Source organism: Salmo trutta, chromosome 21 (genome assembly GCF_901001165.1).
Source record: "Salmo trutta chromosome 21, fSalTru1.1, whole genome shotgun sequence".
Lineage (NCBI taxonomy): Eukaryota > Metazoa > Chordata > Actinopteri > Salmoniformes > Salmonidae > Salmo > Salmo trutta.
The window spans coordinates 44399876-44423001 of NC_042977.1; the positions used below are offsets into that span (position 1 = coordinate 44399876).

The 23126-nt window shown below is 44.6% G+C and overlaps 1 protein-coding gene and 1 long non-coding RNA gene across 9 annotated transcripts in view; one reads left to right on the forward strand and one right to left on the reverse strand.

Moving 5' to 3' along the window:
* LOC115157536 (uncharacterized) overlaps window positions 1-23126 on the forward strand; it is a 42804-nt gene that overhangs the window by 6230 nt on the left and 13448 nt on the right. The gene's annotated exons all lie outside the window — the stretch shown is intronic.
* On the reverse strand, window positions 4381-8724 carry LOC115157532 (nicotinamide riboside kinase 2). Of its 8 annotated transcripts, none has more exons than XR_003868470.1 (8): window positions 8439-8724; window positions 8135-8225; window positions 7151-7199; window positions 6709-6883; window positions 6292-6470; window positions 5473-6213; window positions 4807-5102; window positions 4381-4709 (listed from the first exon to the last, which is right to left on the reverse strand). XR_003868470.1 is itself a non-coding variant. In XM_029705873.1 (8 exons), the coding sequence occupies exons 1-7, from the start codon at window positions 8462-8464 to the stop codon at window positions 5017-5019; spliced, it is 1308 nt and encodes a 435-aa protein (XP_029561733.1). In that variant the 5' UTR covers window positions 8465-8722; the 3' UTR covers window positions 4381-4709. The 8 variants fall into 8 exon arrangements, 4 of the variants coding, with proteins under 4 accessions (XP_029561733.1, XP_029561732.1, XP_029561735.1 ...); XM_029705873.1 differs by having other exon boundaries at window positions 5017-5102; window positions 5473-6174; window positions 8439-8722; XM_029705872.1 differs by having other exon boundaries at window positions 5017-5102; window positions 8439-8722.

Genomic DNA, 23126 nt, shown 5'->3' on the forward strand with positions numbered 1-23126 from the left:
GTAGTTGACCTGCAAACTACTGGTAGTTGGCCTGCGAGCTACTGGTAGTTGGCATACGAGCTACTAGTAGTTGGCCTGCGAGCTACTAGTAGTTGGCCTGCGAGCTACTAGTAGTTGGCCTGCGAGCTACTGGTAGTTGGCCTGCGAGCTACTGGTAGTTGGCCTGCGAGCTACTAGTAGTTGGCCTGCGAGCTACTGGTAGTTGGCCTGCGAGCTACTGGTAGTTGGCCTGCGAGCTACTGGTAGTTGGCCTGCGAGCTACTGGTAGTTGGCCTGCGAGCTACTGGTAGTTGGCCTACGAGCTACTGGTAGTTGGCCTGCGAGCTACTGGTAGTTGACCTGCGAGCTACTGGTAGTTGGCCTGCGAGCTACTGGTAGTTGGCCTGCGAGCTACTGGTAGTTGGCCTGCGAGCTACTGGTAGTTGGCCTGCGAGCTACTGGTAGTTGGCCTGCGAGCTACTGGTAGTTGGCCTGCGAGCTACTGGTAGTTGGCCTGCGAGCTACTGGTAGTTGGCCTGCGAGCTACTGGTAGTTTTTGGCCTGCGAGCTACTGGTAGTTGGCCTGCGAGCTACTGGTAGTTGACCTGCGAGCTACTGGTAGTTGGCCTGCGAGCTACTGGTAGTTGACCTGCGAGCTACTCGTAGTTGGCCTGCGAGCTACTGGTAGTTGGCCTACGAGCTACTGGTAGTTGGCCTGCGAGCTACTAGTAGTTGGCCTGCGAGCTACTGGTAGTTGTTCTGCGAGCTAATAGTAGTTGGCCTGCGAGCTGCTAGTAGTTGGCCTGCGAGCTACTGGTAGTTGGCCTTCGAGCTACTGGTAGTTGGCCTGCGAGCTACTAGTAGTTGGCCTGCGAGCTACTGGTAGTTGGCCTGCGAGCTACTGGTAGTTGGCCTGCGAGCTACTGGTAGTTGGCCTACGAGCTACTGGTAGTTGGCCTGCGAGCTACTGGTAGTTGGCCTGCGAGCTACTAGTAGTTGGCCTACGAGCTACTGGTAGTTGGCCTGCGAGCTACTGGTAGTTGGCCTGCGAGCTACTAGTAGTTGGCCTGCGAGCTACTGATAGTTGGCCTGTGAGCTACTCGTAGTTGGTCTGCGAGCTACTGGTAGTTGGCCTACAAGCTACTGATAGTTGGCCTGTGAGCTACTGGTAGCTAGCGATTGGAGACCCCTGGCCTAAGGTCACAAAATGTTGCCACAATTTTGGGATATCTAACTTTGTCCCCAGGCAACTGTGCATAGGAGGGAGTGTCTGGTGAACGACATTTGGGTTCATCATGTTATGCTTGTCAAAAGTATTCCATGTATTTAAATTCAATCAAAGTTCATAAGTATTTATAAAGCCCTTTTTACATCAGCAGTTGTCACAAATTGCTTTAAAGTAACCAAGCCTAGACACAAAACAGCAGTAGCATCATCAAAAATGCTTGCATGTCTTCGGAGTTGGTAGTTGGGTAGTAGGGAAGCAGGGAAGTAGGGTAGTAGGGTAGTAGGGAAGCAGGGAGTAGGGTAGTAGGGTAGTAGGGTAGCTGGGTAGCAGGGAAGCAGGGAAGTAGGGTAATAGGGTAGTAGGGAAGCAGGGAAGCAGGGTATTAGGGTAGTAGGGTAGCTGGGTAGCAGGGTAGCAGGGTAGCTGGGTAGACGGGTAGACGGGTAGTAGGGTAGTTGGGTAGGAGGGTAGTTGGGTAGCTGGGTGGGCAAGGTAGCTGGGTAGCAGGGTAGCTGGGCAGATGGGTAGATGGGTTGTAGGGTAGCTGGGTAGTAGGGTACGAGGGTAGCTGGGTAGTTGGGTAGCTGGGTAGCAAGGTAGCTGGGTAGCAGGGTAGATGGGTAGTAGGGTAGCTGGGTAGTAGGGTAGTAGGGTAGCTGGGGAGCAGGGTAGTAGAGTAGTAGGGTAGCTGGGTGGTAGGGATGCTGTATATATGGGTAGTTGGGTAGTTTGGTATTAGGGTAGCAGGGTAGTTGGGTAGTAGGGAAGCAGGGTGTAGGGTAGTAGGGTAGCTAGGTAGTAGGGTAGTAGGGTAGCTGGGTAGCAGGGTAGTAGAGTAGTAGGGTAGCTGGGTGGTAGGGTTGCTGTATATATGGGTAGTTGGGTAGTTTGGTATTAGGGTAGCAGGGAAGCAGGGAAGTAGGGTAATAGGGTAGTAGGGAAGCAGGGAAGCAGGGTAGTAGGGTAGTAGGGTAGCTGGGAAGCAGGGTAGTAGGGTAGTAGGGTAGCTGGGCAGCAGGGTAGCTGGGTAGACGGGTAGACGGGTAGTAGGGTAGTTGGGTAGAAGGGTAGCTAGGTAGTTGGGTAGCTGGGCAGCAAGGTAGCTGGGCAGCAGGGTAGCTGGGTAGATGGGTAGATGGGTAGTAGGGTAGCTGGGTAGTAGGGTAGGAGGGTAGCTGGGTAGTTGGGTAGCTGGGTAGCAAGGTAGCTGGGTAGCAGGGTAGATGGGTAGATGGGTAGTAGGGTAGCTGGGTAGTAGGGTAGTAGGGTAGCTGGGTAGCAGGGTAGTAGAGTAGTAGGGTAGCTGGGTTGCTGTATATATGGGTAGTTGGGTAGTTTGGTATTAGGGTAGCAGGGTAGTTGGGTGGTAGTGTAGTAGGGTAGTTGGGTAGTTGGGTAGTAGGGTCGTAGGGTAGTTGGGTGGTAGTGTAGTAGGGTAGTTGGGTAGTAGGGGACTGACTCACTAGGGGGGGAAAGCGTGTGACAGCCTTACAGGCCGCCTCCCCTCCTTCCAACCCAAATATGGAAGAACAGGCTTTACTCTTTGGTTATGTCCCGGTTACCATGGAGCCGCCGTGTGACGTGGGAGCACATGGATCACATGTCTCTCTGGTTCTCACCTTTCCCCTGTTGACTCCGCCTCCGTCCGCCTAGAGAGCCTGATTGGCTGGTGCAGGAGATAGGGCCGTGAGACAGGCAGGAGGGCGCGTAGAGATCATAACCCCTCCCCCTTTAACCTCTCTGTACAAGGCCTAATAATACTCCCCTGACACTCAAGGCATCTGGCCTAAATATAACACACACACACACACACACACACACACACACACACACACACACACACACACACACACACACACACACACACACACACACACACACACACACACACACACACACACACACACACACACACACCAGCAGGCTGCCACCAGCCACCCTCAGCTTGTCCTCGCCAGGCACCCAAAAGATTCCCAGTTATGCGTCACAAGACAAAAGGCCCAGCTCCCCGCACCAGCTGGTCACCACCCACGCCCGCTGGAAGACTGCTGGTTTGGCTGTTCACACCGTATTGTAGTTATTGAAATCCCAGGTCATGGTTGACAAGCTATAAGGATGAAATTACACTGTCATTACCAGTATCGTGGATAAAAACATAAGCCCACTTTCTTGGTAGTTGAGGTCATATTGTAAATAGATTAAATATCATTGACTAGCCGATGTCCATCAGACAATAATTTATCAGATGCTTTGATCCCAAGCGACTTTCACTTAACACATATTCAGTAGCCAATGGCATTGTGGGAATCAAACCCAGAACCCTGGGTAAAGGTACTGCAACCAAACGAGCTAACAGAAACACTGACAGGGTTGGTGTGTTGCAACATGCAAGGTCATTTATGAGGGAATAAACTGAAGATGTGATGGGCTTTGAATGATTAAATACAAATACAACCAATGGTTTGTTTTGACTGCCTCCCCTTATTCATGGGATGGAGCACTGTTGTTAAATGCTAAACACAATAAAATATGCATTGTGCGAAAGAATAACCTATTAAAAATGTCTTGGAGGGAACAACTTACTGCGGCTTCAATTTAACTTCAAAAGAGCTGTCAGCTATTTCCATGGAATGGAAAACCTCATAATCATTGAGAAGCCTTTTCCACTACTGAATAGGTCCCAGATATCTCCACATTTACATGGCCGTTTACGTAGGCAGGCACAGTGTCAGTATGAAGCAGTTACTACTACATCACAGTAGGGCTAGTTTTGTTGTTGTTTTCGGTTGTCGTTGTTTTTGTTTGTGGCGTTTTTGGTTCAACGTTCAATATTCATCAGGAATACATTCTGTTTGGTTCCTTTCCCTTTCCTGAATGTTAAAGCTTCGACGGTTCAGCGTGGTATCAGAGCAGCGGTGGTCGGATGTAAAAAAAAAAACGGAGACTAAGCATTTGCGTTGATCTTGAATCTGTCTTCAGTGTACAAAATGATATGGACGAAGATGTAACAGCTGTATATGTTTCTGTAGGTATAATATAATCGTTTTCTAAACGCTCTCAGTGTAATATAGCTGCATCTACTGGATACTGGTCTTGTGTTGCCACATTTCCTCATTTAGAAAGCTGTAAATTGAAAGCTCATTGGATTGAGAATAACCACAGAACACAGTAGATGGATTCATAGGTCTCTTTATGTTGTAGACACAATCTTTCCTCTCAGTGTGGGATGATATTTTTTTAACCATGAAAACACAGGAAGCACATGTTCTTCATGTGTTTCAACACTGAGGCAGTCCAGTTGGTAAATCATCTTAGAAAAGGTTACATTTGATTATACAAAATACGATGCTTCTGCCGTTCAGGTTTTTTTTAAAATAAGTTAGGTCTTAAACTATTTACATATCAATATTAATTTCAGGCAGTAGTATGGTACTGATGTTGCACTTCTCACAATATCATTATTTACAAGTTTATACACAAGTCTTCGGACTCCCTGGTCCTGCTGTGGAAGAGAGAGATATAACAATTATTAGCATGCAATACATTAATGTCGATTTATATGTGTACACATAAGTAATCCAATATATGTATTTATTTACCTATAAGTTGTTGAGCAGGGTGTTTTGTACGGAGATATTTACCTATAAGTTGTTGAGCAGGGTGTTTTGTATGGAGATATTTACCTATAAGTTGTTGAGCAGGGTGTTTTGTATGGAGATATTTACCTATAAGTTGTTGAGCAGGGTGTTTTGTATGGAGATATTTACCTATAAGTTGTTGAGCAGGGTGTTTTGTATGGAGATATTTACCTATAAGTTGTTGAGCAGGGTGTTTTGTATGTTTTCATACACTTGGCTGTAGATCTCCTCTTTAGGTTTCAAGCCATCGAGGTACTCTGAGGGGCAAAATGCCTGAAATTTAGTCTTTATAAACCATAGTAAAAATAGTGGAAAAGTTAAATACACACATATATTGTAATAATTGATCATAATAAGCATGATACGAGCTCTGCAGTAGTGTCCAGTACGTACCTATACCATGGGAGTTCTGCAGTAGTGTCCAGTACATACCTATACCATGGGAGTTCTGCAGTAGTGTCCAGTACATACCTATACCATGGGAGCTCTGCAGTAGTGTCCAGTACATACCTATACCATGGGAGTTCTGCAGTAGTGTCCAGTACATACCTATACCATGGGAGTTCTGCAGTAGTGTCCAGTACATACCTATACCATGGGAGTTCTGCAGTAGTGTCCAGTACATACCTATACCATGGGAGTTCTGCAGTAGTGTCCAGTACATACCTATACCATGGGAGCTCTGCAGTAGTGTCCAGTACATACCTATACCATGGGAGCTCTGCAGTAGTGTCCAGTACATACCTATACCATGGGAGTTCTGCAGTAGTGTCCAGTACATACCTATACCATGGGAGTTCTGCAGTAGTGTCCAGTACATACCTATACCACGGGAGTTCTGCAGTAGTGTCCAGTACATACCTATACCATGGGAGCTCTGCAGTAGTGTCCAGTACATACCTATACCATGGGAGCTCTGCAGTAGTGTCCAGTACATACCTATACCATGGGAGCTCTGCAGTAGTGTCCAGTACATACCTATACCATGGGAGTTCTGCAGTAGTGTCCAGTACATACCTATACCATGGGAGCTCTGCAGTAGTGTCCAGTACATACCTATACCATGGGAGCTCTGCAGTAGTGTCCAGTACATACCTATACCATGGGAGCTCTGCAGTAGTGTCCAGTACATACCTATACCATGGGAGTTCTGCAGTAGTGTCCAGTACATACCTATACCATGGGAGTTCTGCAGTAGTGTCCAGTACATACCTATACCATGGGAGTTCTGCAGTAGTGTCCAGTACATACCTATACCATGGGAGCTCTGCAGTAGTGTCCAGTACATACCTATACCATGGGAGTTCTGCAGTAGTGTCCAGTACATACCTATACCATGGGAGTTCTGCAGTAGTGTCCAGTACGTACCTATACCATGGGAGTTCTGCAGTAGTGTCCAGTACATACCTATACCATGGGAGTTCTGCAGTAGTGTCCAGTACGTACCTATACCATGGGAGTTGTCTTCCATCTCTTTCCTGTGTTTCAGGTACATGGGCCAGACGTGGCCTTCAAACAGACCAGGGGGGTCAGGGACTGTGTAGTTCCTTGTACTTCTCCTCCTCTTGCACTCCTCTTTTGGAATGGCAATGTAGTAGCGTTTGTCATAGACATCAACAATAGGCCTGCAGGAAAGAAAACAAACAGTGGTCAGAATAAGGCGTGAGTTCCAAGAAAAGCTTGTGAAAACTCTAATTAACTTTAATTGATAAAGTCAATAGTAGTGTATAGTAAGATACGGTTGAACGTTATTGTCCTCGAAGGGAAGAGAGAGAGAGAGAGAGAGTCTAGCTACAGACTAACTCAGGCAAAATGTTGTTGTCTTTAACATGTCAATGTAAATGTTGTAGGAAAACAACATACTTGTAGTTATAAAGCAGAAACCCTTCCACGATGAGGATGTGGATACCGTTATCGGGGTCTGAGTCCTCTGCTTCAGGTGTGACGCAGACGCCGTGGGAGCGGGCGAACTTGACTGGGTTCTCTTGCCATCCCTCCACAGTGTTAACCATGGCCTCCATATCCAGGGATGTGATCACTAGAGAACAGGGGATAGACAGAACAATACGCTTCACCACCAGGGAACTAAAACAGCACAGCAGCCAATGTGCTTCAAAACACAACAGTCAGCTCTAGTAACTGGCGTAGCATTCACAGAATTTTTGTAAAAATGTAATTTAAAATTGCAGGTAAATTGTTGTCTATTACAAAAGTATCAGAGGAACTTTTGAAGATGTCAATTAAAGGGAAAGAGTACATTACTCGTAGTGTTTGTTTTCATTCCTACAGCGAATCCAACTCTTACCATCCCACTGCCTAAAGCCGTCCTCCCCGACTTCTATTTGATCGGGTTTCTGAAATAACAGTCACCAAGAAAACATTGCTGCAACCTCAAGGAGATGATGACAGAGTAGTAACCAGTCAGTGCTGATCACACCTGGACATGAGCTAAGCTTACGACGCCAGCGTCTCCACTAAGGCAAACAGCTAAAGGCTAACCTGCACCCTCAGTGTACCGTAAATAATGCCTTATAAGGGCCAGGGATGGGATCAGGAAGTAAATTGAAATTCCATTTCCAATTCTAAATTCCGAAATCCAACTCCAATTCCTGAATTGACTGAATTGAAATAGAATTGACCCCAACCATTGTGCTGGCCTAACTGCTCAACATGTGGGCAGGGCACTGCAGTCGTACTGGAGAGGGTACACGGTGTCAGCCGTTGACAGTCAGTGATATGCATCCACTGACCTTTAAATACAAATAAACCCTTTTTTTTATATGATCCTTAGTTTGCAATAAGTTGTTGACATTGACAACACAGAGAATACAGATCATTATGGGGTGAATCAAAATGTTCAAAGTCAAATGAACGTTAATAACTGTCATGCAGTAAAACGATTGTTGCATTACATGAAAGGTGAATGCAATGTTTGAACTTCAAATGATGTAAACATTTCAACATTTTCATTGGTTGTTCAGGAGACAATGTTAAGCACATTATATCTGCAGGTGGAATACGGTCGCTCTGCCTGGTCATCCTTTACTGACTTGCCACCAGTAGGTGGCGATATTAAGTGTTCAAGGCCAAATTTTCTTCATTTGTAACTCCAATTAAATAGGCTACTGTAGGCTATACAATCTGTTCGTTTTCGAGCATAAAAACAGATAGTAAAATAAGTAAACACGATGTTATGACTTTAAAATAATGATATGAATCAAAATCAAAGTGGTTACTCAACAAGCAAGCTTTCTGGGCTGAGAGACATAAACGTGATGAAGCGTCTCACCTTAAAAAAGTCATCTTGATGTATCACACAACAGTTGGGCAACGCCTGGATCAATTTATTGGTTAGAGTGGTTTTCCCACCGTTGGTCACGCTAGACAGAATATTGAAAAACACAATGAACATCATTTCCTATAAATGATCTCTGGTCCACTTGACCTTGTGTGGACCATTAATAAGTTTGACTACAGAAACACATGTTTGGTATTATCAATATTAGAAACGTCGAATTATGTTCTTACCGTCATAACAAATAGTAAAATGATAAACTTGTTTTCAATATTAATATTCATTAGATATGACTTACCCGCCAATTCCTATAATAAATTTCATGATGATATCTTGAACTTGGTCCGTAGCAGTAACTATTCTATGTCGGTGTTAGACGAAGGAAAGGAACCCCTATAAAAAAATAAACTTTCAAAAGAAAAGTCCTTTAAACTTTATTTTCTTTCTCTTATTGCTACAATGTTCCCTCCCTTTACTACTTCATTGATAGAGTATCTCTGCCTAGCATATAAAGGATTCACCACAGCGTCACTATTCATGTCACACCTCGTGGCTCGACTCAGTCCAATCAGTCCATTTTACTGTAGCCAATTAGCTTCTACTGTACTCTGGAACTATGTCCAATTGGAGTGTGGTGCTACTGTGCTAGATTTGCATAGCTCCGATTTTTCCATCTGTTACTGGAACTCAGTCAGCATAGCGGTTACACACACACACGCACACACACACACACACACCGTCTGAAAACCCAGACCACCCCTTGCATAGCATGTCAAACCTTTACCAGCTGATACTGGAGCTCTGTCGTGCATCATTGACTTCCTAGAGACAACAAAATAAATAGCTTGACTCTAAGCTGTGAATCACAATGATAATTCTCTCCAGGCAAATCCCCATGCTTTAACTGATGATAGGGACAAGAACCATATTATGGAGATTAGATATGCATACATCATATAAACTCAGTAAAAAAAGAAACGTCCTCTCAATGTCAACTGCATTAATTTTCAGAAAACTTAACATGTGTAAATATTTGTATGAACATAACAAGATTCAACAACTGAGACAAACTGAACAAGTTCCACAGACATGTGACTAACAGAAATGGAATAATTTGTCCCTGAACAAAGGGGGGGTCAAAATCAAAAGTAACAGTCAATGCAGCTGGTGGCCACACCAGATACTAAGTACTGCAGTGCGTCTCCTCCTCATGGACTGCACCAGATTTGCCAGTTCTTGCCGTGAGATGTTGCCCCACTCTTCCACCAAGGCACCTGCAAGTTCCCGGACATTTCTGGGGGGAATGGCCCTAGCCCTCACCCTCCAATCCAACAGGTCCCAGACGTGCTTAATGGGATTGAGATCTGGGCTCTTTGCTGGCCATGGCAGAACACTGACATTCCTGTCTTGCAGGAAATCACACACAGAACGAGCAGTATGGCTGGTGGCATTGTCATGCTGGAGGGTCATGTCATGATGAGCCTGCAGGAAGGGTACCACATGATGGAGGAGGATGTCTTCCCTGTAACGCACAGCTTTGAGATTGCCTGCAATGACAACAAGCTCAGTCCGATGATGCTGTGACACACCGCCCCAGACCATGACGAACCTTCCACCTCCAAATTGATCCCGCTCCAGAGTACAGGCCTCGGTGTAACGCTCATTCCTTTGACGATAAACGCAAATCTGACCATCACCCCTGGTGAGACAACCGCGATTTGTCAGCGAAGAGCACTTTTTGCCAGTCCTGTCTGGTCCAGCAACGGTGGGTTTGTGCCCATAGGCGACATTGTTGCTGGTGATGTCTGGTGAGGACCTGCCTTACAACAAGCCTACAAGCCCTCAGTCCAGCCTCTCTCAGCCTATTGTGGACAGTCTGAGCACTGATGGAGGGATCGTGCGTTCCTGGTGTAACTCGGGCAGTTGTTGTTGCCATCCTGTACCTGTCCCGCAGGTGTGATGTTCAGATGTACCGATCCTATGCAGGTGTTGTTACACGTGGTCTGCCACTGCGAGGACGATCAGCTGTCCATCCTGTCTCCCTGTAGCGCTGTCTTAGGCATCTCACAGTACAGACATTGCAATTTACTGCAATTACATTGCAATTTACTGCAGTCCTCATGTCTCCTTGCAGCATGTCTAAGGCACGTTCACGCAGATGAGCAGGGACCCTGGGCATCTTTGTTTTTAGAGGCCAGTATGAATGATTCACTCTCCTTCTCCAGGCTTGTATCTATTGGTCTGTAGTGCATCAGCGCAGTGTGTTTAATGAATACACTTGGTTCACTAGACCTGGGTCTATGCGAGGCTATTTGATTTCTTTCAAATACTTTATGGTGAACTTAATTTACCTTTCCCAGCGTAATGGCACATCCGATATGCACGGCAAACTAAATCAACCCCACTTAAAGTAATGAAGTAAACCAAATTAAAAACAATCATATTTTGACCACCCTGGCCTGTTGCACTGTAGGCTGGCAGGAGTAGTTGAGAGGGTAAATATGCCCACGATTCGACAGCTTGGTGGTGGGGAAAACCAGTGGGACTATATTTAGCAGTAACATTAGGCCGGTATGGGCTGGTGGGTTCGGCAGGATCAGGCTCGGCTGTTGGCACTGAATCACACATACTTCTGATGCAACCAAGGCTTGGTTGGAAGACGGTATAGTGGCATGGCCCTTGTCCATGTGACCATGTGGCCCCATGCCTCTTTGCTGCCGGTGTGTGTGTGTGTGTGTGTGTGTGTGTGTGTGTGTGTGTGTGTGTGTGTGTGTTTCTGTCTGCCTGTCTACCTGCCTGCCTGCCTGTCTGCCTGTCTGTTTGGGGTCCCACTAGATAGGATGTCTTGTCTCACAAACTACATCTCTGTTTCTGAACTGTAAAACCCTTTGAACTTCAAAGCTTCTCAGTCATCTTGTTGTAGTAATACTATTACTAGGCCTGGCTCACTAGTTAACCATTTAAAAGGTTCATGAATTGTACATGTATGGCACTTCGCCCGGGCGGAGTGGTGTAGCTTTTGCTTATTTTCTTTGGACAGGAGAGGGTGACATGGATCAGAAGCTAAACCTTTTACTACAACTCTCATCCCTGTGATTATTATTGTTAGGCATTAGAGAGCTGGACTTTGGATTGGAGCTATCGGATAACATGGACATGTCATTTTTTATTTATTTATTTCACCTTTATTTAACCAGGTAGGCAAGTTGAGAACAAGTTCTCATTTACAATTGCGACCTGGCCAAGATAAATCAAAGCAGTTCGACACATACAACAACACAGAGTTACACATGGAGTAAAACAACATACAATCAATGATCATGTTTAAGGTATGATAACATGGACGTCTCATGTTTAAGGTATGATAACATGGAGGTCTGATGTTTAAGGCATGATAACATGGACATGTCATGTTTAAGGTGTGATAACATGGACATGTCATGTTTAAGGTATGATAACATGGAGGTCTCATGTTTAAGGTGTGATAACATGGAGGTCTGATGTTTAAGGTGTGATAACATGGAGGTCTGATGTTTAAGGTATGATAACATGGAGGTCTGATGTTTAAGGTATGATAACATGGAGGTCTGATGTTTAAGGTATGATAACATGGACGTCTCATGTTTAAGGTATGATAACATGGAGGTCTGATGTTTAAGGTATGATAACATGGAGGTCTGATGTTTAATGTATGATAACATGGAGGTCTGATGTTTAAGGTATGATAACATGGAGGTCTCATGTTTAAGGTATGATAACATGGAGGTCTGATGTTTAAGGTATGATAACATGGAGGTCTGATGTTTAAGGTGTGATAACATGGAGGTCTCATGTTTAAGGTGTGATAACATGGAGATCTCATGTTTAAGGTATGGGGGCAGTATTTTCACGGCCGGATGAAAAACGTACCCAATTTAAACAGGTTACTACTCTGGCCCAGAAAATAGAATATGCATATTATTAGTAGATTTCGATAGAAAACACTCTGAAGTTTCTAAAACTGTTTGGATGGTGTCTTTGAGTATAACAGAACTCATATGGCAGGCAAAAACCTGAGAAAAATTGAATCAGGAAGTGGGAGAAATTATAAATGTAGTTTTTCTTTTGAATCCCTTGAAAAACAACAGTGACATAGGATTTACGTTGCACCTCCTAACTCTTCCATTGGCTGTCAACAATCTTTAGGAACTGGTTTCATCCATCACATGTTACCGGGCAGAAAATTATGGCTTCAGTCAATCAGTGGCCAGTCTGAGGACAGGTGTCTCGTGACGCGCATGCACGTGACTTCGCTGTTTGTTATTATTCTTCTGGGATGAATACCTATTGCCCTGTTGTAAAATTATCGCAATTTTACGTAAAAAAATACCCTAAAGGATTGATTGTAAACATCGTTTGACATGTTTCTACAAACGGTAATGGAAATTTTGAACATTTCGTCTATGGATTTGCGTCCACGCCACATGGCATTGTAAAGTGTTCTGGATGGGTCAACAAAATGGACGTATTAGGACATAAATGATGGACTTTGCAGAACAAATGAACATTTCTTGTGGAAGTGGGAGCCCTTCTGAGTGCATTCCGCCGAAGATCAGCAAAGGTAAGAAAATATTTCGAACATATTTTTAGATTTTTGTCGACGCCGTGGTTGTAGGCTAACTGTATAGCTTAGCATTGAAGGCTAAGTTCTGTACTCAGAATATTGAACAATGTGCTTTTTCCATAAAGTTATTTTGAAATCTGACAAAGTGGTTGCATAAAGGAGTAGATTATCTCTAATTCTTTAAATAATTGTTATAAATTTTGTCAACGTTTATGAGTTCTTCTGTAAATTAATGTGCCTATTCACCAGACGTTATGGGGAGAAAACATTTTCTGAACGTCACGCGCCAATGTAAAAATTGGGTTTTTGGATATAAATATGAACTTGATCTAACAAAATATGCATGTATTGTCTAACATGATGTCCTAGGAGTGTCATCTGATGAAGATTGTCAAAGGTTAGTGCTTAATTTTAGCTGTATATCTGGTTTTGTGACGGCTATCCGTGCTTGGAAAATGGCTTTTTTTTGCTAAGGTGCTATCCTAAAATAATCTAATGTTTTGCTTTCACCGTAAAGCCTTTTTGAAATCGGACAATGTGATTGGATTAACGAGTAGAGTATCTTTAAAATGCCGTATAATACTTGAATTTTAATTTTGAGATTATTATTTTTTTAATTTCGCGCCGTGCTATCTCACTGGTTGTTGTCCAACCAATCCCGTTACCGGGATTTTATCTCGAAGGGGTCCTCAAGAGGTTTTAAGGTGTGATAACATGGAGGTCTCATGTTTAAGGTGTGATAACATGGACATCTCATGTGGTGTGATACCATGGCGGTTTTACATGCCCCCAACCGATTGTGTTTTTTTGTTTATTTATTTATTCTTTTACTTATTTTGCACATAATGTTGCCGCAACAGTCTCTCATGACCGAAAATTACTTCTCGACATCAGGACTGTGATTACTCACCACGGACTGGCAGAATCCTTTTTTTTCCTTTAACGAGTCTGACGAGGCTGACGCGAACAATATACTGCTTTCTCGGGAACAGGCTCAGATCTCTGTGATTTTCGTGAACAGGAGGAGAAAACTTTGAGAATTTGTGGATGATCGAATAAACCCCTGCTTCTTTCCATTCTGCTAGCAAACATGCAGTCTTTGGATAATAAAATAGATTACCTACGTGGAAGATTAAACTACCAATGGGACATTCAAAACTGTAATATCTTATGCTTCATGGAGTCGTGGCTGAACGACGACACTATCAACATACAGCTGGCTGGTTATACGCTGCTCCGGCAGGATAGAACAGCGGCATCTGGTAAGACAAGGGGCGGCGGACTATGTATTTTTGTAAATAACAGCTGGTGTACGATATCTAAGGAAGTCTCGAGCTATTGCTCGCCTGAGGTAGAGTATCTCATGGTACGCTGTAGACCACACTATCTACCTTGAGAGTTTTTATCTGTATTTTTCGTAGCTGTTTACATACCACCATGGTCAGAGGCTGGCACTAAGACAGCATTGAATGAGCTGTATTCTGCCATAAGCAAACAAGAAAACGCTCACCCAGAGGAGGCGCTCCTAGTAGCCGGGGACTTCAATGCAGACCACCTTTCCTCCACACACAGAGACACGTGAAAAACCCTCCCTTGCCCTCCATTTGGCAAATCTGACCATAATTCTATCCTCCCGATTCCTGCTTACAAGAACAAATTTAAGTAGGAAGCACCAGTGACTAGATCAATACAAAAGTGGTCAGATGAATCAGATGCTAAGCTACAGGACTGTTTTGCTAGCACATACTGGAATATGTTCCGGGATTCCTCCGATGGCATTGAGGAGTACACCACATCAGTCATTGGCTTCATCAGTAAGTGCATTGATGACTTCGCCCCCACAGTGACCATACGTACGTATCCCAACCAGAAGCCATGGATTTCAGGCAACATACACACTGAGCTAAAGGCTAGAGCTGCGGCTTTCAAAGAGCGGGACACTAACCTGAAAGATTATAAGAAATCCCGCTATGCCCTCCGACGAACCATCAAACAGACAAAGCGTCAATACAGGACTAAGATCGAATCGTACTACACCGGCTCTGACGCTGGTCGGATGTGGCAGGGCTTGCAAACCATTACAGACTACAAAGGGAAGCACAGCCGAGAGCTGCCCAGTGACACAAGCCTACCAGACGAGCTAAACTACTTCTATGCTCGCTTCGAGGCAAATAACACTGAAACATGCATGAGAGCAACAGCTGTTCCGAAAGACTGTGATCACGCTCTCCGCAGCCGATGTGACTAAGACCTTTAAACAGGTCAACATTCACAAGGCCGCAGGGCCAGACGGATTACCAGGACGTGTACTGCGAGCATGCGCTGACCAACTGGCAAGTGTCTTCACTGACATTTTCAACCTCTCCCTGTCCGAGTCTGTAATACCAACATGTTTTAAGCAGACCACCATAGTGCCTGTTACACTAAGGTAACCTACCTAAATGACTACCGACCCGTAGCACTCACGTCTGTAGCCATGAAGTGCTTTGAAAGGCTGGTCATGGCTCACATCAACACCATTATCCCAGAAACCCTAGACTTATTCCAATTTGCATACCACCCCAACAGATCCACAGATGATGCAATCTCTATTGCACTCCACACTGCCTTTTCCCACCTGCACAAAAGGAACATCTATGTAAGAATGCTATTCATTGACTACAGCTCAGCGTTCAAAACCATAGTGCCCTCAAAGCTCAATAATAATCTAAGGACCCTGGGACTAAACACCTCCCTCTGCAACTGGATCCTGGACTTCCTGACGGGCCGCCACCAGGTGGTAAGGGTAGGTAACAACTAGATGTCGAACGATTATGATTTTTCAACGCCGATACCGATTATTGGAGGACCAAAAAAGCTGATACCGATTAATCGGACGGTTTTTATATATATTTGTAATAATGACAATTACAACAATACTGAATGACCACCTTTATTTTAACAATATAATACATCAATAAAATCTATTTAGGCTCAAATAAATAATGAAACATGTTCAATTTGGTTTAGATAGTGCAAAAACAAAGTGTTGGAGAAGAAAGTAAAAGTGCAATATTTGCCATGTAAAAAAGCTAACGTTTGCTCAGAACATGAGAACATATGAAAGCTGGTGGTTCCATTTAACATGAGTCTTCAATATTCCCAGGTAAAAAGTTTTAGGTTGTAGTTATTTTTGGAATTATAGGACTATTTCTCTCTATACCATTTGTATTTCATATACCTTTGACTATTGGATGTTCTTATAGGCACTATAGTATTGCCACCCTAATCTCGGGAGCTGATAGGCTTGAAGTCATAAACAGCGCAATGCTTGAAGCACAGCGATGAGCTGCTGGCAAATGCAGGAAAGGGCTGTTTGAATGAATGCTTACGAGCCTGCTGCTGCCTACCACCGCTCAGTCAGACTGCTCTATCAAATATCAAATCATAGACTTAATTATGATATAATAACACACAGAAATATTAGCCTTAGGTCATTAATATGGTCAAATCCGGAAACTATCATTTCGAAAACAAAACGTTTATTCTTTCAGTGAAATACGTAACCGCTCCGTATTTTGTCTAACGGGTGGCATCTATAAGTCTAAATATTGCTGTTACATTGCACAACTTTCAATGTTATGTCATAATTATGTACAATTCTGGCAAATTAATTACGTTCTTTGTTAGGAAGAAATGGTCTTCATACAGTTCGCAAGAAGTAGGGCAGCCCAAACTGCTGCATATACCCTGACTCTGCTTGCACAGAACGCAAGAGAAGTGACACAATTTCCCTAAAAGAAATTAATGTTAGCAGGCAACATTAACTAAATATGCAGGTTTAAAAATATATACTTGTGTATTGATTTAAAAAAATGCATTGATGTTTATGGTTAGGTACACATTGGTGCAAGGACAATGCTTTTTTCGCGAATGCTCTTGTTAAATCATCACCCGTTTGGCGAAGTAGGCTGTGATTCGATGATAAATGAACAGGCACCGCATCGATTATATGCAACGCAGGACAAGCTAGATAAACTAGCAATATCATCAACCATGTGTAGTTAACTAGTGATTATGTTAAGATTGATTGTTTTTTCTAAGATAAGTTTAATGCTTCCAACTTACCTTACCACGCAGTCTCCTCGTGGACACATAATCGGTGTCCAAAATGCCGATTACCGATTGTTATGAAAACTTGAAATCGGCCCTAATTAATCGGCCATTCCGGTTAATCGGTCATCCTCTAGTAACAACTCATCCGCCATGCTGATCCTCAACACAAGGGCCCCTCAGGGGTGCGTGCTCATCCCCCTCCTGTACTCCCTGTTTACTCATGACTGCACGGCCAGGCACGACTCAAACACCATCATTAAGTTTACCGATCACACCACAGTGGTAGGCCTGATCACCGTCAATGACGAGACAGCCTATAGGGAGGAGGTCAGAGACCTGGCTGTATGGTGCCAGGACAACAATCTCTCCCTCAACGTGATCAAGATAAAGGAGATGATTGTCAGGAGAGGACAGGTCATCTATGAACATTTCAACATCTTGGCCATGTTCTGTTATAATCTCCACCCGGCACATCCAGAAGAGGACTGGCCACCCCTCATAGCCTGGTTCCTCTCTGGGTTTCTTCCTAGGTTCTGGCCTTTCTAGGGAGTTTTTCCTAGCCATCGTGCTTCTACACCTGCATTGCTTGCTGTTTGGGGTTTTAGGCTGGGTTTCTGTACAGCACTTTGAGATATCCGTTGATGTAAGAAGGGCTTTATAAATACATTTGATTTGATTGTGGACTACAGGAAAAAGAGGACCGAGCACGCCCCCATTCTCATCGACGGGGCTGCAGTGGAGCAGGTTGAGAGCTTAAAGTTTCTTGGTGTCCACGTCACCAACAAACTAACATGGTCCAAGCACACCAAGACAGTCGTGAAGAGGGCACGACAAAACCTATTCCCCCTCAGGAGACTGAAAAGATTTGGCATGGGCCCTCAGATCCTCAAAAGGTTCTACAGCTACAACATCGAGAGCACCCTGACTGGTTGCATCACTGCCTGGTATGGCAACTGCTCTGCCTCTGACCGCAAGGCACTACAGAGGGTAGTGCGAATGGCCCAGTACATAACTGGGGCCAAGCTTCCTGCCATCCAGGACCTCTAATAATTGTTAAAGACTCCAGCCACCCTAGTCATAGACTGTTCTCTCTGCTACCACACGGCAAGTGGTACCGGAGCGCCAAGTCTAGGTCCAAGAGGCTTCTAAACAGCTTCTACCCCCAAGCCATAAAACTCCTGAACACCTAATCAATTGGCTGCCCAGACTATTTGCATTGCCCCCCCCTCCTCTTTTACACCGCTGCTACTCTCTGTTGTTATCATCTATGCAAAGTCACTTTAATAACTCTACCTACATGTACATATTACCTCAACTAACCGGTGACCCCGCACATTGACTCTGTACCAGCACATCCCTGTATATAGTCTCGCTATTGTTATTTTACTGCTGCTCTTTAATTACTTGTTACTTTTATTTCTTATTCTTATCCATACTTTTTTTTAACTGCATTGTTGGTTTGGGGCTCGTAGTAAACATTTCACTGTAAGGTCTACACCTGTTGTATTCGGCGCATGTGACTAATACAATTTGATTTGATTTAAGGGCGTGATAAGATGGAGGTCTCATGTTTAAGGGTGTGATAGCAGGGAGGAGAGGACAGAACAGGACATAGGCTGACAGGAAAGGACAGGACTGGATAGGGGGACAGCAGAGGACAGAACAGGGGGACAGGAGAGGACAGAACTGGACAGAACAAGTGAGGACAATATTTTGATCTGTATCTATAAATAATTTGTTTATTGGACATTAATTATGTAAGGACTCACAGAATGACTGATATTTTTATAGGCTTTGCTTTTGTCAAGTGGGCATGGAGTTGACCCATGCAGAGCAAAATGTAATACTCTATCCTAACCAGGAACAACTCTTGGCTCTATATAGGCCTGGAGTTAATCTAAAAGGATATATTAAAATGTGGCAGTCTGCAGCAACAGCAGGCTTATGTGTGGGTGTGTGTGCGTGCGTGTGTGTGTATAAGAGATAATGTACTCATATATTGTCACATCTGCTCCTGCTACTCCCTCTGGTATTCATCCGGTGTCTTCTTGACCTGCAGTTACTCCCCCTGTACACTGTCTCTCCCTCTCCCTTTTTGTGTGATGGTGTGGTTGGAGAAAGGTGTGCTGGAGTCAGAGCAGATACCTACCAGCTGCAACTCGTTCCATAATCAAGACCTCTACAAATACTCAGTCCTGCCACTTCCACTCTGCCAGATCGTAATCTCTGCTCATTACCGCTCTGTCTCTGGCTCCAGTCTCCTGTTCCACATATCACCACCCAACTACCTTGCTCTGGATTTTACTCGCCACCACTACCTTGGATTCCCCTCAGGACCTGTTTACCCTGTTCTACTCAGATAACTCCAACCTCAGTCTCCACGTCTGTTTATTCTGCAACTCATCCAAGCTTCCCTGGATCTGCGCTCCATATATCTTTGTGTAACTATAAATATTTTGGTTCATTCATCCCTGTTTTCTCATCTGAGTCTGTTCTTGGGTTCCCCTGTGTCGTTCCGCTTAACAGTACAATCTGGCCTAGAGATTAACCCAGCAGACTCCACTACTCTTCACCAAATTCTTGTTGGTCAAGGCACCCTTCTTGAGCAACATGACCAAGCCCTGAAAACCCTGCTGGAGAACATCAAGGAATTTTCACAGAGCCTGTCTGACCTACAGGTCCGAACCTCTGCCCAGAGATCACAACCAGTATCAAGTCAATCTTCTCCGGCTCGGGAGCCTTTTGTTCTGACTCCTGAGGGCTATGATGGTAATCTTGGTGCTTGCAGAGCCTTTCTTGTGCAATGTTCACTAGTATTTGAGCAACAGCCCTACTCTTATGCTAGCGAACGAGCCAAGATTTATTTTTTGATTGGCTGCCTTCGGGGAGCAGCGCTTTCCTGGGCCACTGCGGTGTGGGAGAGACAGTCACCTATCTGCTTCTCCTACGGTGGATTTACAGATGAGATGAGGAAGGTCTTCGACCACCCGGTCTGTGTAAAGGATACTGCTAAACAACATCTGTCCCTTCGTCATGGCTCCCAGAGTGTGGCTGAACTGGCATGTGAGTTCCGCACCCTCGCCGCAGAGAGTGGCTGGAATGACGAGGCCCTTCAGGGAGCATTCCAGAACGCACTCTTTGAGACCCTCAAGGACGAGTTGGTGTCCAGAGAGGAGCCTGATGGACTTGACGAACTAATTTCTCTCACTATCCGCATTGACAACCGTCTCCATGAGCGTCAGAGGGAGAGGGGAGGTAGGGTTGCATGTCCCATAACATCTGCTTCAGTGCCTTGCTCTCTTTTGCCAACTGCATCACATCTCCAGGCGTGTTCTAATCCTGAACCCATGCAGCTCGGCCGGACCCGTCTATCTCCAGAGGAGAGGCAGCGGCGTATCAGTACAAGGAGCTGTGTATATATTGTGACCAGGTTGGTCACCTGGTCTCCACTTGTTCCCTGTGTCCAGCAAAAGAGGGGGCTCAGCAGTAGTGGGGGATATACTGTTGAGCCAAATCGCCTGCCCATCATCTCCCAGACCCCTGCTTGAGGCCAACCTTGTGTGGCAGAGCCAGGCTTTTCCTCTGCCTGCTCTCATCGATTCAGGCGCAGATGAGAGCTTTCTGGACAGAGGGGTTGTTAATCAGTTGGGTCTGGAAACTGTTTCACTCGATTCACCTCTGGATGCCAACGCTCTCAATGGAAAGCTACTCTTCCGTGTTTTGGAGAGAACTGTTCCTGTTATCCTGCGTCTCTCTGGAAATCATCTAGAAAAGATCAGTTTCCACATAATTGACTGTTCTCACTCACGTCTGGTTCTGGGTCATCCATGGTTAAAGCTACACAACCCACCGGAAGGGTAACTACTTGGAGTACATTTTGTCATTCTAATTGTCTACATTCTGCCCTTCCTCCTGCCTTGTCTGGACCCCAGTCCATTCCAGAACCCCCAGACCTGTCTTCTGTTCCTCCAGAATATCGCGGTCTAGCTCCTGTATTCAGTAAGCACCACACCCATCTCTGCCGCCTCATCGGCCGTACAACGGTGCTATTGTGCTTCAGCCTGGAGCTCCTCTCCCTAGTAGCAGGTTGTATAACCTCTCTTGCCCCGAACAAGAAGTCATGGAAGAATACATACAGGATTCCCTGGCTGTCGGACATATCAGGCCTTCTTCCTCTCCGGTGGGAGCTGGGTTTTTCTTTGTCAAGAAGAAGGATGGGTCACTGAGGCCATGCATAGACTTCCGTGGGTTGAATAGTATCACTGTCAGGAACAAGTATCCCTTGCCACTTATCAGTGCTGCTTTTGCCCCCCTCCTTGGTTCCACAGTGTTTACTAAACTGGACCTCCAGAATGCCTACCACCTTGTCCGCATCAGAGAAGGGGACGAGTGGAAAACGGCGTTCAACACACCACTTGGACATTTCCAGTATTTGGTTATGCCTTTTGGTCTCACTGACGCCCCTGCTGGTATTCAGAGCCTGGTTAACCTCTCTAGGGTATGTGGGACGAAATCGTCCCACCTACTCAACAGCCAGTGGAATCCCGTGGCGCGTTATTCAAATACCTTCAATTTCTCAAACATATGACTATTTTACACCATTTTAAAGACAAGACTCTCGTTAACACACTGTCCGATTTCAAAAAGGCTTTACAACGAACGCAAAACATTAGATTATGTCAGCAGAGCACCCAGCCAGAAATAATCAGACACCCATTTTTCAAGCTAGCATATAATGTCGCATAAACCCAAACCACAGCTAAATGCGGCACTAACCTTTGATGATCTTCATCAGATGACAATCCTAGGACATTATGTTATACAATACATGCATGTTTTGTTCAATCAAGTTCATATTTATATCAAAAAACAGCTTTTTACATTAGCATGTGACGTTCAGAACTAGCATACCCACCGCAAACTTCCGGTGAATTTACTAAATTACTCACGATAAACGTTCACAAAAAACATAACAATTATTTTAAGAATTATAGATACAGAACTCCTTTATGCAATCGCTATGTCCGATTTTAAAATAGCTTTTCGGCAAAAGCACATTTTGCAATATTCTGAGTAGATAGCCCAGCCATCACGGGCTAGCTATTTTGACACCCACCAAGTTTGGCCCTCACCAAACTCCGATTTACTATTATAAAAATTTTATTACCTTTGCTGTTCTTCGTCAGAATGCACTCCCAGGACTTCTACTTCAATAACAAATGTTGGTTTGGTTCAAAATAATCCATAGTTATGTTCAAATATCCTCTGTTTTGTTCGTGCGTTCAAGACACTATCCGAAGGGTGACGAAGGGTGACGCGCCCGACGTCTTTCGTGACAAAAAAAATTCTAAATATTCCATTACCGTACTTCGAAGCATGTCAACCGCTGTTTAAAATCAATTTTTATGCGATTTTTCTCGTAAAAAGCGATAATATTCCGACCGGGAAACCCTGTTTTCGTTCAAAGACGAAAAAATAAAAACATGGTGTCGCCTCGTGCACGTGCCTCAGTCTCATTGTTCTCTGATCGACCACTATCCAAATGCGCTACTGTTTTTCAGCCAGGGCCTGCAAAGGCATCATTCAGCGTTTTGCCGCCTTCTGAGAGCCTATGGGAGCCGTAGGAAGTGTCACGTTACAGCAGAGATCCTCAGTTTTCAATAAAGAGAGTGTAGAAGCCCAAGAAATGGTCAGAGAGGGCACTTCCTGTAAGGAATCTTCTCAGGTTTTTGCCTGCCATATGAGTTCTGTTATACTCACAGACACCATTCAAACAGTTTTAGAAACGTTAGGGTGTTTTCTAACCAAAGCCAATAATTATATGCATATTCTAGTTTCTGGGCAGTAGTAATAACCAGATTAAATCGGGTACGTTTTTTATCCGGCCGTGCAAATACTGCCCCCTACCCTAGAGAGGTTAATGATGTCCTGAGGGATGTCATTGGGCGTTTTGTTTTTGTCTATGTGAATGACATTCTTATTTTTTCGAAGGACCTTGAGGCTCACAAGCAACACGTCCACCAAGTTCTCCAAAGGCTATTGGAGAATAAGGTATTTGTTAAGGCTGAGAAATGTGAGTTTCATGTTTCCTCTGTGTCTTCTTGGATTACATTATTGCTCAAGGACAGCTACAAATGGACCCTGCCAAGGTTAGGGCAGTCACAGAGTGGCCTGTGCCCGCGAATCTGAAGCAGCTACAGCATTTCCTGGGGTTTGCCAATTTTTATAGACGGTTCATCCATGACTACAGTCGTTTGGCAGCGCCTCTCACCACTCACCTCCACCTCA